Genomic DNA, 12,961 nt, shown 5'->3' with positions numbered 1-12,961 from the left:
AGGGAGGTGTTTTAGAAAAATATATTACTATACATTATACCGAATTATCGCATTTTCAGTATTTTTCATTTATTTATGTATTCTTGTTTACGCTGAATTTTGTGTTTTTCCTTTAATTTTATTAAAAGTAATTTTTTTTTTTTTACATGATTGTGTGTTTTAACATTTTTTATATTCATTATATCTACTAGACCCCTATTCGGACATATTTCTGTAAGTTACAGGTCTACAATTTAAAAAAAAAAATTTCATGAAAACCTGTAACGCTTTTGGTACAGAAATCTAGACCTCAGTGTAACGCCCAGGTGGTTAATTGGCTCTGAGACACAAATAATAATACAAATAAAAAAACATATACTAAAAATCCATGGACCTTCCTGCTAAAACAGGATGCTCCATGTTTTAAGATATCAAACTAAAATCATGCGCTCATGTTCTAATGCAATGGGGTAAAGCCCTCAGGCCAGAGCATGTCCCCCAGCTTTTCTTCCTACGTTTTCACTCTCCTAGGAGAGGAGTTTATGTGTGTATATGTTTAAAGAAGTCTATTTTACCAAGGACCAAAAATTCAGAAATCAAACGTTATCCAACAACAGAGAGAACCACAAATTCAAAGTTACAAAATGTACTTACCCAACAGTCATGACTTCTCCTGAGTTTCTGTCTGTAACAAAGTTATTGGCAATGGTCATCAACACAGACTGAGCAATCTGGAATTGTAAAAGACAAGATTAAGTGAGCCAGTGTTACACAGTTAACCTATTAAGCGTTCAAAATAATTGCAACAGTAAAAAATTGGACTGGACATAATGAATAATAGACATAAGATAAAGTGGTACTGCATTATTATAATGCACATATAGAGCTATATTTTGTTCACACTGAACATGTTACACCAGGTAGATATAGATTATTTTTAGAGTATATATTTTAGGCATTTACATTTTTACATTGCATTATAAAGGGAAAAAACAACAGGATCAATATAATATAGTAAAACACATTATTTTTTGGAGCATTAAATTAACAATTATATATTTTCTTTTCGCTGTATGTACCTTGATATCTTTTAATAAAAATAATAAAAAAAAAAAAAAAAACAACTATTGGTAACAATATCATCTTACCTCGGGAGGAACCAAATGATGAGTAGCTTGTGCAGCAAACAGAAGAATCTTTGTCACCTCTGAGTGAAAGGGAATGAGAAATTAGTGCAAGTTACATATCAACCTAGACAACACTGTATTTATAGCAAGCTATCTGAATTAGTTATAATGACCTGAATATTTACACAGCAAAACAAATCAAACTTCTGGATCAGTTGAAGCTGCTGCCCTCCATCCCATACTATGCTTTAACTTTATTATATAAAAAACAACAGTGTGTTTTCTGAGAGGCATATTTTAATTGATTTTATTTGCATAAGTTTAATTTTTTGCAATGGAAATCCACATTGTTTGCTTAGTGTAATAAAATTTCATGTGCCTTAAGCATACATACAATAGTAAGTGATGGTAAACTGATCCAAGAATTAGGATCACATCTTATGTTCATCAAACACCTTCATCTTGATTCACAATTTTTCTGAAATGTCTAAGGTAATGGTCATGAAAATTTGGGGTCTAGACCAGTGGTCGCCAACCCTTTTGGACAAGAAACTTCCCCCATAGTGACGTCATGATGCCAGAACCCGCCCAACTCTGGGCAGGTTGTGTCCATACTGGGGACATGGTTCGCGGCTCTGGCGGGTGCACTTCCCAGTGGGGGTCCTTCTCCTGACCCCTCTGGGGGGTGCACCAGCCAGAGCCACGGACCATCAAAATTTTCTCCCGGTCACTGGTGGAGTCCATTGTTCTAGACCGTGAATAAGAATACATTAAGTACAAAACATACCTCTTTGATGTGGCTGTAGAAACCTTTGTATAAAGGGATAGAAGTTGAAAAGAAATAGCTGTATTAAAGAAGAGAAAACAAAAAAAAAATGAGTTAGAAACACAACTTTGACCCTATAACTGCAAATAGGACATGAATTAAAAGAAAACATCCCTATCCACTTATAAAACATAGTTGGGAAAAAGATAATTGGCCAAATGGAAACCAATGCTTTTCTGAAGCATCTTTAAGCCTTGCTTTTTTATCAGCAAAGCAACATCAGCAAGGTACAAAAAGGTGTGTAAAAACACACATACACTTCCAACTTCAACGAGACAAAAGGCCTCTCAATCACTATATAAAGGGTCTTGATATCTTCCTAAGCCGTTTAGATTGTTTAGCACTGAATCCAGAGGCCCTATGTGGACATTTTCTAGAAGATTAATAAAGGTATTTTTAAGGCATAAACCAGTATGTATTCCTTAAAACAGTATGTTCAGACACTTTAAACTAAACGAGGTTCACCTAAAAAAATGTAGCGAATCTGGCTATACTCCACCTCTCATTTTGTGCAGAATGGTGAGGACAGAAAAACATTACTACAAAACATTGACCAATTTACCTCATGGATTCCAACAAGTCTGGAAATGAGGTCCATTAGCATAATCTTTACTTCAAACCTTTCTTTAGAGTTTTCCAGCTCCTTTAGAAGTTTCTCTGCAAATTCTGAAAGAAAATTAAACAAATTATGTGTAAGAAATGTTGAAACAGATGAGTAAAGACATCTAACTGCATCAGTGCTGTGATATGTTAAACACAAGCCTTTTTACTAAGGCTAAATGTGCATGTCAGCTATTTTATCACTGTCAACAAGGTTAAAAATCAATTTTTAAAACTGTACATGATCTTTTTTACCCACATGAGAAAACTGTTACAAAGCCTAAGATTTTCCAATCAAAAATATTAAAAATGAATAAATGGATATTATTTTTATACGCATAATCATTTTATTTTTGTGTTCTGATATGTTCCACTGTACTCCCCCGTCCTCCTTTTTCTTGTTAATTAGTATTCTCTAGTAAAATACTCTCAGCCCTCTCTTGTTCCTCCAATAGCACCATCTACTGGTAACCACAAATAATGCACACAAGACAATTTAAATGGCCCATCATAACTATATAATAAGTACAGTTAAACCTGTTAAAGGAGGAAGCAACAACAGCCCTTGAGTCTTAATTTTTTTAACCTCATAAATAAATGTTTTAAACATCACCCCCATAGATGTATTTATTCACATTCATTTTATTGTGATTTCGGTTTTGAATCTTAGGATTTGTGCAAGGTTTAACAAAGTTTTCCTGCTTTTTCCATGGAAAAAGAGGTACCTTAGTTTATATTTAAGTATGCAGAGCTGGTCTTTAAAAGCTATTGTCCTTTAACAGAAACATGCATACCATTCTATGGTACTTGTTAATGAACTATACTGAATTAAAACTTCATCAAGGTCTTAATCTGGGACTCTTGCGAAAGAACTACGTCATCCCAGCCTGACCAATGAAGATGTCAGAAGATCCAGGACAGTTGAGTACAAAACAACAAAAACTGCAAAAAGGCAACTAATATTTTATTGCATAAGGACCACTGCCTGTCCCTTCTGGAATAAAGAACCCGCCTAGTCACATTTTTTTTAATTTCTGGGTTATGTTATGCTTTAATTAATGTCTCAGTAAATCCCAAACAATATCACACAGTCAAATAAAAAGTTAAACATTTAGGTAAAAAAAAAATTACCTTGAGGGTCATGTATTAAATGAATAGCAGAGAAGTTGTATACTTCAGGCCTTTTTTTCTTTTTATGTTTCTTTGTAAATAAGAACAGAAAAATATACAATATTCAATATACAGAATTTTCAGGCAGTATAATTCTCTTTATGTAATTTTCTCAATTTTATTTTCTAATTCTATTTTAGAAATTTTGCTCTCTGAAATTGTTTTTATCAATAAAGCTTTGTACTTAGATACTTAGAAAAAAAGCAAACTTGCATAGAAGTATGGGGTCTAAAAGAATACGAACAAACTTTTTCAATATATCTTTCTCTTCAGTTTCTGTAAAGGAACACATCAGATAGTTCTGCCACTTTCTAAAACAACAGCAAACAAAATTGTAAGGAGCCCTTTAAGAAGCTCCACTTCTCTAAGGTATATTATAACAATCAGAGCACAAGACTGGGCTTTTTTTCTCCTCAACTTTATTTTTTGACCTTCTCTAAGCTTTGAACACCTGAAGGTATGCAAAATTCAGATTTGTAAACCTTTAGAGATAAACTCCATACACAAAATTTTTTTATTCCTGTACCTTGATGATCACAAAAGATATAAACTAACTTGGTGTTCAACAAGGATCTTTGCAAATCTATGCAATAGTAGTTAATCAATATATTCCTCTACAGAAATCTACTGTGGGCAGATAGTTTTTTTTAGCCAGGGGCAGGGAAAGCAAAGGTATGTGCATGATAATGTAGCTCTACACTATGGAAGCCTTGGCTAAACATTTCATGTTGGGAGGACACTATGCTACAGTAACCACTGTGATTTCTATACTAAACTTTCAGCAATGTTTGCACTATTACTGTTTTGAATTTTCTTTTCTTCACTTTGTATAGGTCATTGATGACGAACACCAAATTATTAAATTCTGTAATCCTCAAAACACTTTTTCACAAAAAACTAATTCAAATGTACCTTCAAGACTTTCATGGCCTTCTCAAGCTTCTTCTTGTTCTTTGTATTCTTTTTACCAGTAGAATATCGCACCATTAAATCTCTAGCAGTAGGGCCTTCATCCTTCAATGAAAAAAAAAAATAAAAAAACTAAACTTACTGACCACCACACCTTTTTCAGCTGCTAAAATAATTCTTATTTCTACACGCAGCCAATTCATATGAAGAGGGGACTCACCTCTGACTCAGAATCACTGTCCTTCTTCTCGTCATCCTTGCCTAGGAAGAATTGTATTGCAGCCACTAAAATCTGGAAACAAACAATGTCAATTAAATACTCATTTGAACTCTAAGCCCATTTAAAAATACAAAAAATAAATAAATAAAATACGGCAAAAACAGTAATTTTGAATTGTTATCAGGGTAGCAACACTTTAGTGTTTTCCCTGGGGCTGGGAAATTCCAACAGGAGAGACAAGAGTAAGTTTTGTATTTCTGTATACAGAAATAATAAGGGCACTGATGTGTTTACCCCATTGAAAGTGGAAAGTAGCTGGAAAACGGCATATACGAATCCAACAAAATGCAGGTGACTAGTTACTATTTATTTACCTTGGTGACTTTAGAAAAACATGCAGTTGTAATAACGTTGACAGTTTTGGCATCATTCCTAAAGTAAAAAAAGTGACAATGCACATTTTAATTACCAAAAAATGACCATCAAACATATCAATCTCAATAATGTAAATTTACAGCTTCAGCAGCTACAAAAACTGCTGGAAAACTACTGGCTGCATCATTATTCAGTAAGCAATATATGACAGATAAGATCAGACAATATGGTTGTACAACTGGTATTCTGAAGTTATTTTAAAAAGGCAATGAAAGTCCTGGTTACTTATCCCTCATGATGATCCTTTGCTTTAACTTTTTGCTACAATGACCAAAACAAGCATGCAGATCAGGAATTTTGCTTTCACCAGCTAGATTCTATGCCAATGACTGACAAGTAATAAAAAGAGGAAAAATTATAACTCAACATCTTAAGAAGGACACCACATCTATTTATATCAGCGTAGGAGCCTGGTGAAAAAGTAAAATTATGTTCTTATATGTAACAAAATATAACATTAGGCCCTGTAAATTACTTTCAAACAATTATGCAGACTAGTATCTGTAGGAATCGTACTTACCAGATATTTCTCCTGTATAACTCAATCATGACATCTAAAGATATTTTGGCCGCTATGGCATTGCTGTCTCTGAGCATTGTGTACATGAAGTTCTGTAAAGTCTAGATAGGGCAATAAAAGTGGGTTATCTCATTGCTTATAACAGCATTGTATGACAGTCTATTGCAAAGAAGTACTTACGGTGTTCACTTTGTTGTTTTTATGCTTTGAATTTATATTCTTGATGTCAGCTACAATGTGAGTATATAATGTCTAAAAAGCAAACAAATACAGATACGCAATAAATATTTAGATTTCAGAGTTCATGAAGTATACATTTAATCACCAAAAATTTTTTGAATAATGAATATTTATGTTGTTTTGTTACACATACTACATAAAGCTGACAATATGTTGTTTTGTTACACATACTACATAAAGCTGACAATATGATATGCAATGAATGACTAGCTTTACACCCATACGCCTATTAAAAAAATTACACAAGGGATGTATTTATAAATTATTTGCCTGTCAATTCAGCCAAGATTTGGCTATTTATTTTGTTAGCATTTACTATTAGTTTTAATATGCATTGAATTGAGCAAGGCATAGTGATTCAAATAGCAGTGCAAGTGAACTGATGGATAAAAAATGTACATAAAATGTATAAAAAACAAGAGTTGTTTTTAAGGGATGGTTACTTTATAAATTTAAGGGTAATTTATATTTTAAAACAGGGGTGTCAAACTCTGGCCAAGGTCATTTTTTTTTGGCCACCCAGGGAATTCCGAGGGTGAATTGCATCTGGCCCCCCTGCTACTAAGTATTGCAGCGAGTTGATGCCGCTACTACAATTCCCGGCATCACTGCATGGCCCCACATTGTTGTTCTGTTTCATAGACGCAAGTAATGCCGGGAATTATAGTCTCAGCATCACTCGTGTCTATGTGACACGTGAGAGATCTCTGCCGCTGCCCGCCCCCCTCTCACACATCACAGGCGATCGCAAAGGCAAAAGCAAAACAAAAAAGCAAGGCAAAGGCAAAAGCCCGGCTGCATTCTCCTATGACAGGTGAGCTGTAGCTTTCCTGTCACTATAGTCTTGTAGTGCAATATCCTCCCATTCAATGTCTCATTAGCTTCAGTCACTTTTGTCATACTCGGGATATATAAATAAATAAATGTTTAGCATTTTTATTGTTGGTAGATAATTTTGATTTAAAATTTTTTTGGAACTTAAAAAATATTCTTAGGCCTCTTTCTCTATTGTGGGCTTGTTCGGATTGAGTGTTGGGCGGGACCTCTTTCTTTCTGTATCTGGTGAGAAGGAGAAACTTACATTTTTTCAGTGGATTTTGGGTTTGGCCCCCAACTTGGTCTATGTTTTTGATTTCGGCCCTCTGTGTGTTTGAGTTTGACATCCGTTTTAAAGGATCCATTAGTAACATGCAATCCCCATAATTCAGGATTCTGACTCCTGAAACAAAGTACAATGACAAAAAATAGCTTTACCTTCCTTAGAAGTTTGTCATGGCATCTGAGAAGCTCGAAGAAAAGCTCAAGAAGTACTGATGGGCTTATTAAATCTTTGTTCCTTAGCATTATCAGAGCTTTGCAGAACGTCTATATAAAACAAAAAATACAGTAAATAAAAGCAAACAAATGTTTAGAATAAGGAAACACCTACACACATCATGTGTTAAAAAAATGCTAGGCCTGTAAACAATTCAAGATGGAAGACAGTAATTAAACTGCCACATGCAATATTGGATTTTTGAAATAAGATTGATACACGAAGAGATATGTTTACATAGAGGTTCCACAATGACTGAAACTCAACATGCTGAAGGAGGAAATGATACATCACTGTGATGTACATCGTATGTTGGATTGACAGATGGAGCAAATTGATAGGAATGACGTACTGAACTAGCTAACATTCCATCAGAGCCAATTAGTGAGGAGTATACTCTCCAAGAAGAAGTCACCTCTAAAGGGTCTAGCAATACCACAGACAGTAGATCAAGATGAAATAGGTAAATGGTGCTAGATAGTGGGCACAGCAGGTCCTTGAATGGTTAAGCACAGTACTATGCCAGCCCTAAAACTAGTACTGCTTTTAAGCAGAGAACAAAATAATTACCATTCTAAGATCTGGTTCCATCACCATGTGCTGTGCGGACAGTATAGATTTTAGTTGCTCTGGGAACTCCTCCAGATGTTGTGGATAGCAATGAGCAGTCTAAAAAACACAAAATATAGATAAATCACCATTGTGTAGGCTGCCTGAAAAGAAATACAAAACCTCTAAAATTTTGCCGACAATTTATGTATGAATGTATGTACATGTATATATTTGTCTCCTTTTGTTCTACTCCACAAAGCCTCAATGACAGTAAGCATGCTTCATTCATTAAACTATATTGTGTACTGGGTACCACATTCTAAAACAAATAGTTCTTGAAGATTAAAGGAAAAGAAAGCTGAATGAACAGGACAACAATTTGAGTAGTAGTGCACAGAGGTAAATAGTAAGCTGTATCTTACACCAAAATGCATCTAGAAAAGTTCTAGAAAAGTTCTTAAAGCAACAAATGTACATGATTCTCTATTAATCTACTATACAATTTAGTCTAATACAAATGTCATGTATAAAGATCTAAAAGACCCATACCTGTGCCATAAACATGATCAGCGTTGCCAGGTCCTTGTTTGGCTTGTCTGGCTGAAGCTTGAAAACCTCAACAATGGACTGGTAGTGCTTGTACTGTTGCAAAAACTGAATACACAAGACAGTCATTAGAAATTATATTTATATTTTATGGTTGGGAACTTCACTCAAAATTTGTAATTTTCTAAGTCATTCTCTGACAAGTAAAAGAGAAGGAATCTATATATCAGCCACAAAAATAACATGTTACAAACTTTTCCTAATCGCCCCTCTGGTTTTTCCTATTTATAATAAGAAAGTTGTCATAAATGGCTAGAGCTTCAAAGAGTCCAAAAATGGTCCTTTTGTATAGCAAAAACACTTTTTTGATGTCTTAAAGAAATTCCCATTTGCATGGCAGCTTCCAGGATAACAATATTCATCTCAAAACTCAGATGAAAGAAACGGTCCAATTTAAAATATTCTATCATTTTTGTAGTAACAAAAAAAGTTTTTGGGAATTTTTGTCATGGGATAAAATATTATAATGTATTAGCTTCAAGATGAAGCTTGAGATTGTTGTGTTTATAAACTAGAGAATAGCTGGGGTTTTGTGTCATCCCAATGCTTACAGCTGAACTCCAGCATTATCTAGTCATTTATAACTTACACATCTGCACAAGCTCCTCTCATTGCTTTCCCTGGTTTTACGATGAACTTTGGATTTTTGCTTACTCTTCTTCAAGAATCCTCTTTGGTTTTGGCAGACAATTGAACACCCTCTGTCATCTGGGTAGCTATATCTAACTCATAAAAAAAAGTTTTGCGCACCTTATGTTGACATAATTAGATCTTAAAGGGAACCTTGTACAAAAACACAAGGTATTGTTATTTGTCAGCCCCCACAAAGGGTGTTTTACTTTTATGTGAGCCACAACATGATCAGCAAGTTTCTATCACAAGTAAACTCTCAGATGAAAGTCAGAAACACTATTTAGGCATATATACAGTGCATGAACATTCCCATATTGTTATTGATGACATTGGATACATCAGGGAAGGATGATAGCAGTCTATGATGCCACTGCAGAGAACAAGAAGACGTACAGAATGTACAAATGGGGGATAAAATAACTGTGGTAAAGTTACTATTTAAAGGTCTAACAACACTTTATTGCATTGTCTATTTATTCTTATATTTCATATCCTGGTGCTTCAGAGATAATAGGAGAAAATCTCACTATTAAACAGGATTTTTTATCACCAACACATTACGCAGCTTTGTACATTAAATAGGGGTTGCAAATGACAGATACAGACAGTGACACAGGAGGAAGAAAGGAGCCTGCCCCAAAGAGCTTACAATCTAAGACTATAAACCATAACCTGTTAGACACCAGAGACAATTGGGATTATAGAATCACATCTTCAGCTGTATTATTGATTCATAGATAATGGAAACAAAGCTGTCAGGGTGATGTGCACAGAAGGAAGACATATAACACTGACATGCTGAACTCCTCACTCACCTCCTCGGTATAGGAGGCTGCATCCCTCTTGATCAGATTCTGCAGCTGCGGTAGATTGGTGGGCAGCTTGTTGTTATTCCTCCCAGACATGATGGTGGCGGAGATAAAGGCGGCTCCTACAATGACAACGCGATGGACACTTTCTCTATACTCGGCTATTAACGAAACCAGCCCGATATTTTACCGACTAGCACACGTGTTTACAGCAGTGGAAGCCGCCATGCTGAACAGCAGGTGACGTCACGACAGGAACCCGGAGAGGACATACATCCTTGGCGAAAACCGAGAACAAGCGCCACCTACTGGTGGAATACAAATTAGATTGTGCTGAATGGACGTTTTAGCTGTTTAGACTAGATATAACTTATTATTGAAAATGTACAGCACATCATTGTAATTACTTTCTAGGGCTATTACAACTACCAGTTAAGAGACCTTGGTATTGATATGTCAAAAGAAGTAAACCTGATAAAGTCCTTGTCTCTTTTGCAATAAAACAAACTTGCCTGCCCGTGCATAATATTTTCTATAATGTACACTGAGTTGTGCATGCATAGCTCTGTGTGTGATCCTGACAGGAATGAATGAACAGCTGTACACATACCTGGGAGCCGCCTCATTCCGGCCTAATCAAAATGGCTGAAAAACCCAAACTTGGAAGGAGGCCGGATAAAGATGGTTCTAGAAATAAGTATGAAGAGGGGAGTTGAGTTATTTGTAAAAGGCAGGTACATTTGTTTTATTGCAGAAGGGACATCACCTGTCCATTCTGGAACCCGCCAGCTCTCTATATATTTATTATCAGGTATAGTTATATAAACCCTAAAGTGGACCTATAATAACGTTTCTAACAGTATCGAAAAGGTTGACTGACCCTTTTATAAAAATACGAATTTTTGTTTGGGGGAAATTCCGTCTTTATCGTAGAAACAGTAAATACTGAATGGGAAACCCACAGGCTCTTGACATTCATACATCACATATCTCAGGAGGCTGCATGCCGATCTAAGATCTACAGATACGATTCAACAGCAGACTGCTCTTAAAAATCATACACAACTGCACAAACCATATGAAAATTACCCATCTGAACATATCTTAAAGAGAAAGTAAACTCATAAGTGCCCAAAACAAAAAAAATCCACTTACCTTCAATCCCGCAGTGCAGTTGATCAGTCTGGATGTTTCTTCCATCGGGTCCCGCGTCGTCCCAGTGTCTGTCTTCAGGCCGGCGCTCCAGGCACTGCCATATTCTCTTTTTCTATGTTCTTCTTCCTACGCCACCTAACGCAGGCGCGAGATTAGGTGACGTAGTTTGGGGAAAAAACTTGCCAATCTGCATGCGTGAGATCAGCTTTTTTCCCCTTTTGACAAGGCTCCTTCTGTGTATGCCTGAGATGCTCACGCATGCGCAAAAGAAGCGCCCAATAGCTTCCCCACATGCGTGACGTAGGTATTCCAGGTGGCTTTGCAGCCCCCTTGCACCTAGGCAAACCTTTTTTAAAAAAAAGGGTGTTGCACTTAAAAAAAGAGAAAAACAAAACAGAATTTTAAACAAACAGAATTTTTACCTTACATAAAAGGGTTGTCTACCCTTTAATGTAAAGTGAAATATCTGAGTTTAGGTACGCTTTAAGTACTGAACATTTTTAAAATATTCACCTGTAGCTTTAGATATAGAGATTGAACTTACTTGAACATTATGTAGTGGTCAATAATTTTTTAAAGTAGTATATCTGGCATTCACTAAACATTCACTGAAGGTGTATCTTCCTGGTGCATGCACCCTATATTTACAATGACTTACCTGCCGGTTTGATTGGTGAAAGTTACATTCACTTTTAGTTACATATAACCCCCGTAATGGCTACTAAAAACGATGGGCTTAGAAACTGCAATATTCAAAAAACATCACTAGATGGGGATCAAAATACAACAAAAACAGCTAGAAAATGACATGCACATAATACAATATATAAAACATACCTATTCCATAACACTCTACCCATAAAGGTGAACTTAACCTAATTTGTGTGTTTTTTGTTGCATAAATGACAAGCTTTGCCTGTTTGCAGACTTTTGTATAATATACACTGAGCTGCACATGTGTACCATGAACATCTATTTGCATATGTTTTCACATTAGGAACAATCATATATGAGTTATATATATTTAAAAAAATATGTTCATACTTTTGAAAAGCTGCTTGTTTACAAAGTCAATCTGTTTAGAAGCTGCTGGTAGTTTTCACAACCTCTGGCTGACCACTAGAGGGCAGCAGAGCAACAGCAGGACAGGTTTTCTTAAGAAAAGTACATGTCCCATAATTCCTTGCATTGTGCTTTAGGGATGTGGGTGTTTAGTATCAGTGCTGTACAGCAGAATGGTGGGGCTACAAAGAAAAACATTCAGAAGGCAGCATGAATTGTTGCCACAGACATAAAGCATATGCAGTTCTTTGCAAATTATATAAGGTATTTATTCAGACTAATTGAACAAATCATTTTAGAATAACAGGAAGAAGAAATGTATAGTAAGAGATTGATCAAACACAATTTGTGTAGTATTAGTGACACCTGGGCAGTTCATTTCTGTCCGGATTTATACATCTAAAAGCGGTACTTTGTCTTTCATGAAAATTTATTTTACATATAGGCCTGTAATTCTTAGGCATAACTCACCGAAATATGTCCAATATCCAATAAATGTAATACATTTATTAATAAACTTAAAATAAAAAACAAAAATCTGTTAAAACAAGGGTTCATAAATAAATAAAAATATACTGAATATAATATATATATATATATATATATATATTTAATGATTATTTTGTATTGAATTAAATACAGTTTTTTTGTATTGAGTCCAATACAAAATATTTTGAAATTCCCGCCATGCTCCCGCATGCACTGACGCACGAATCAACGTCACCATCGACCCACCATTTCTGGGGAACGTCAGTGAACTCACCGGGGGACCGATCGGACAAAGGGGACGCAGCCAGAGGATG

At 35.4% G+C, this 12,961-nt stretch overlaps 1 protein-coding gene across 1 annotated transcript in view; it reads right to left on the bottom strand.

Moving 5' to 3' along the window:
• The window catches only part of SDAD1 (SDA1 domain containing 1), a 24,151-nt gene extending 13,968 nt beyond the window's left edge, over window positions 1-10,183 (bottom strand). Inside the window, exons 1-14 of the mRNA XM_072405510.1 lie at window positions 9,948-10,183; window positions 8,443-8,547; window positions 7,912-8,010; window positions 7,281-7,391; window positions 5,967-6,038; window positions 5,787-5,887; window positions 5,206-5,263; window positions 4,832-4,903; window positions 4,615-4,716; window positions 3,664-3,733; window positions 2,495-2,598; window positions 1,894-1,951; window positions 1,128-1,186; window positions 634-710 (exon numbers count right to left, since the gene is read on the bottom strand). Coding sequence (XP_072261611.1) covers window positions 634-710; window positions 1,128-1,186; window positions 1,894-1,951; window positions 2,495-2,598; window positions 3,664-3,733; window positions 4,615-4,716; window positions 4,832-4,903; window positions 5,206-5,263; window positions 5,787-5,887; window positions 5,967-6,038; window positions 7,281-7,391; window positions 7,912-8,010; window positions 8,443-8,547; window positions 9,948-10,037 — 1,178 coding nt within the window. The 5' untranslated portion in view covers window positions 10,038-10,183. The remainder of the gene's footprint in view (window positions 1-633; window positions 711-1,127; window positions 1,187-1,893; window positions 1,952-2,494; window positions 2,599-3,663; window positions 3,734-4,614; window positions 4,717-4,831; window positions 4,904-5,205; window positions 5,264-5,786; window positions 5,888-5,966; window positions 6,039-7,280; window positions 7,392-7,911; window positions 8,011-8,442; window positions 8,548-9,947) is intronic.
• Between the last annotated feature and the right edge of the window lie 2,778 nt (window positions 10,184-12,961).

The sequence above is a fragment of the Pyxicephalus adspersus genome, chromosome 3 (assembly GCF_032062135.1).
Source record: "Pyxicephalus adspersus chromosome 3, UCB_Pads_2.0, whole genome shotgun sequence".
Taxonomy (NCBI): Eukaryota; Metazoa; Chordata; class Amphibia; order Anura; family Pyxicephalidae; genus Pyxicephalus; species Pyxicephalus adspersus.
This window is presented reverse-complemented; position numbering and strand designations above follow the sequence as displayed.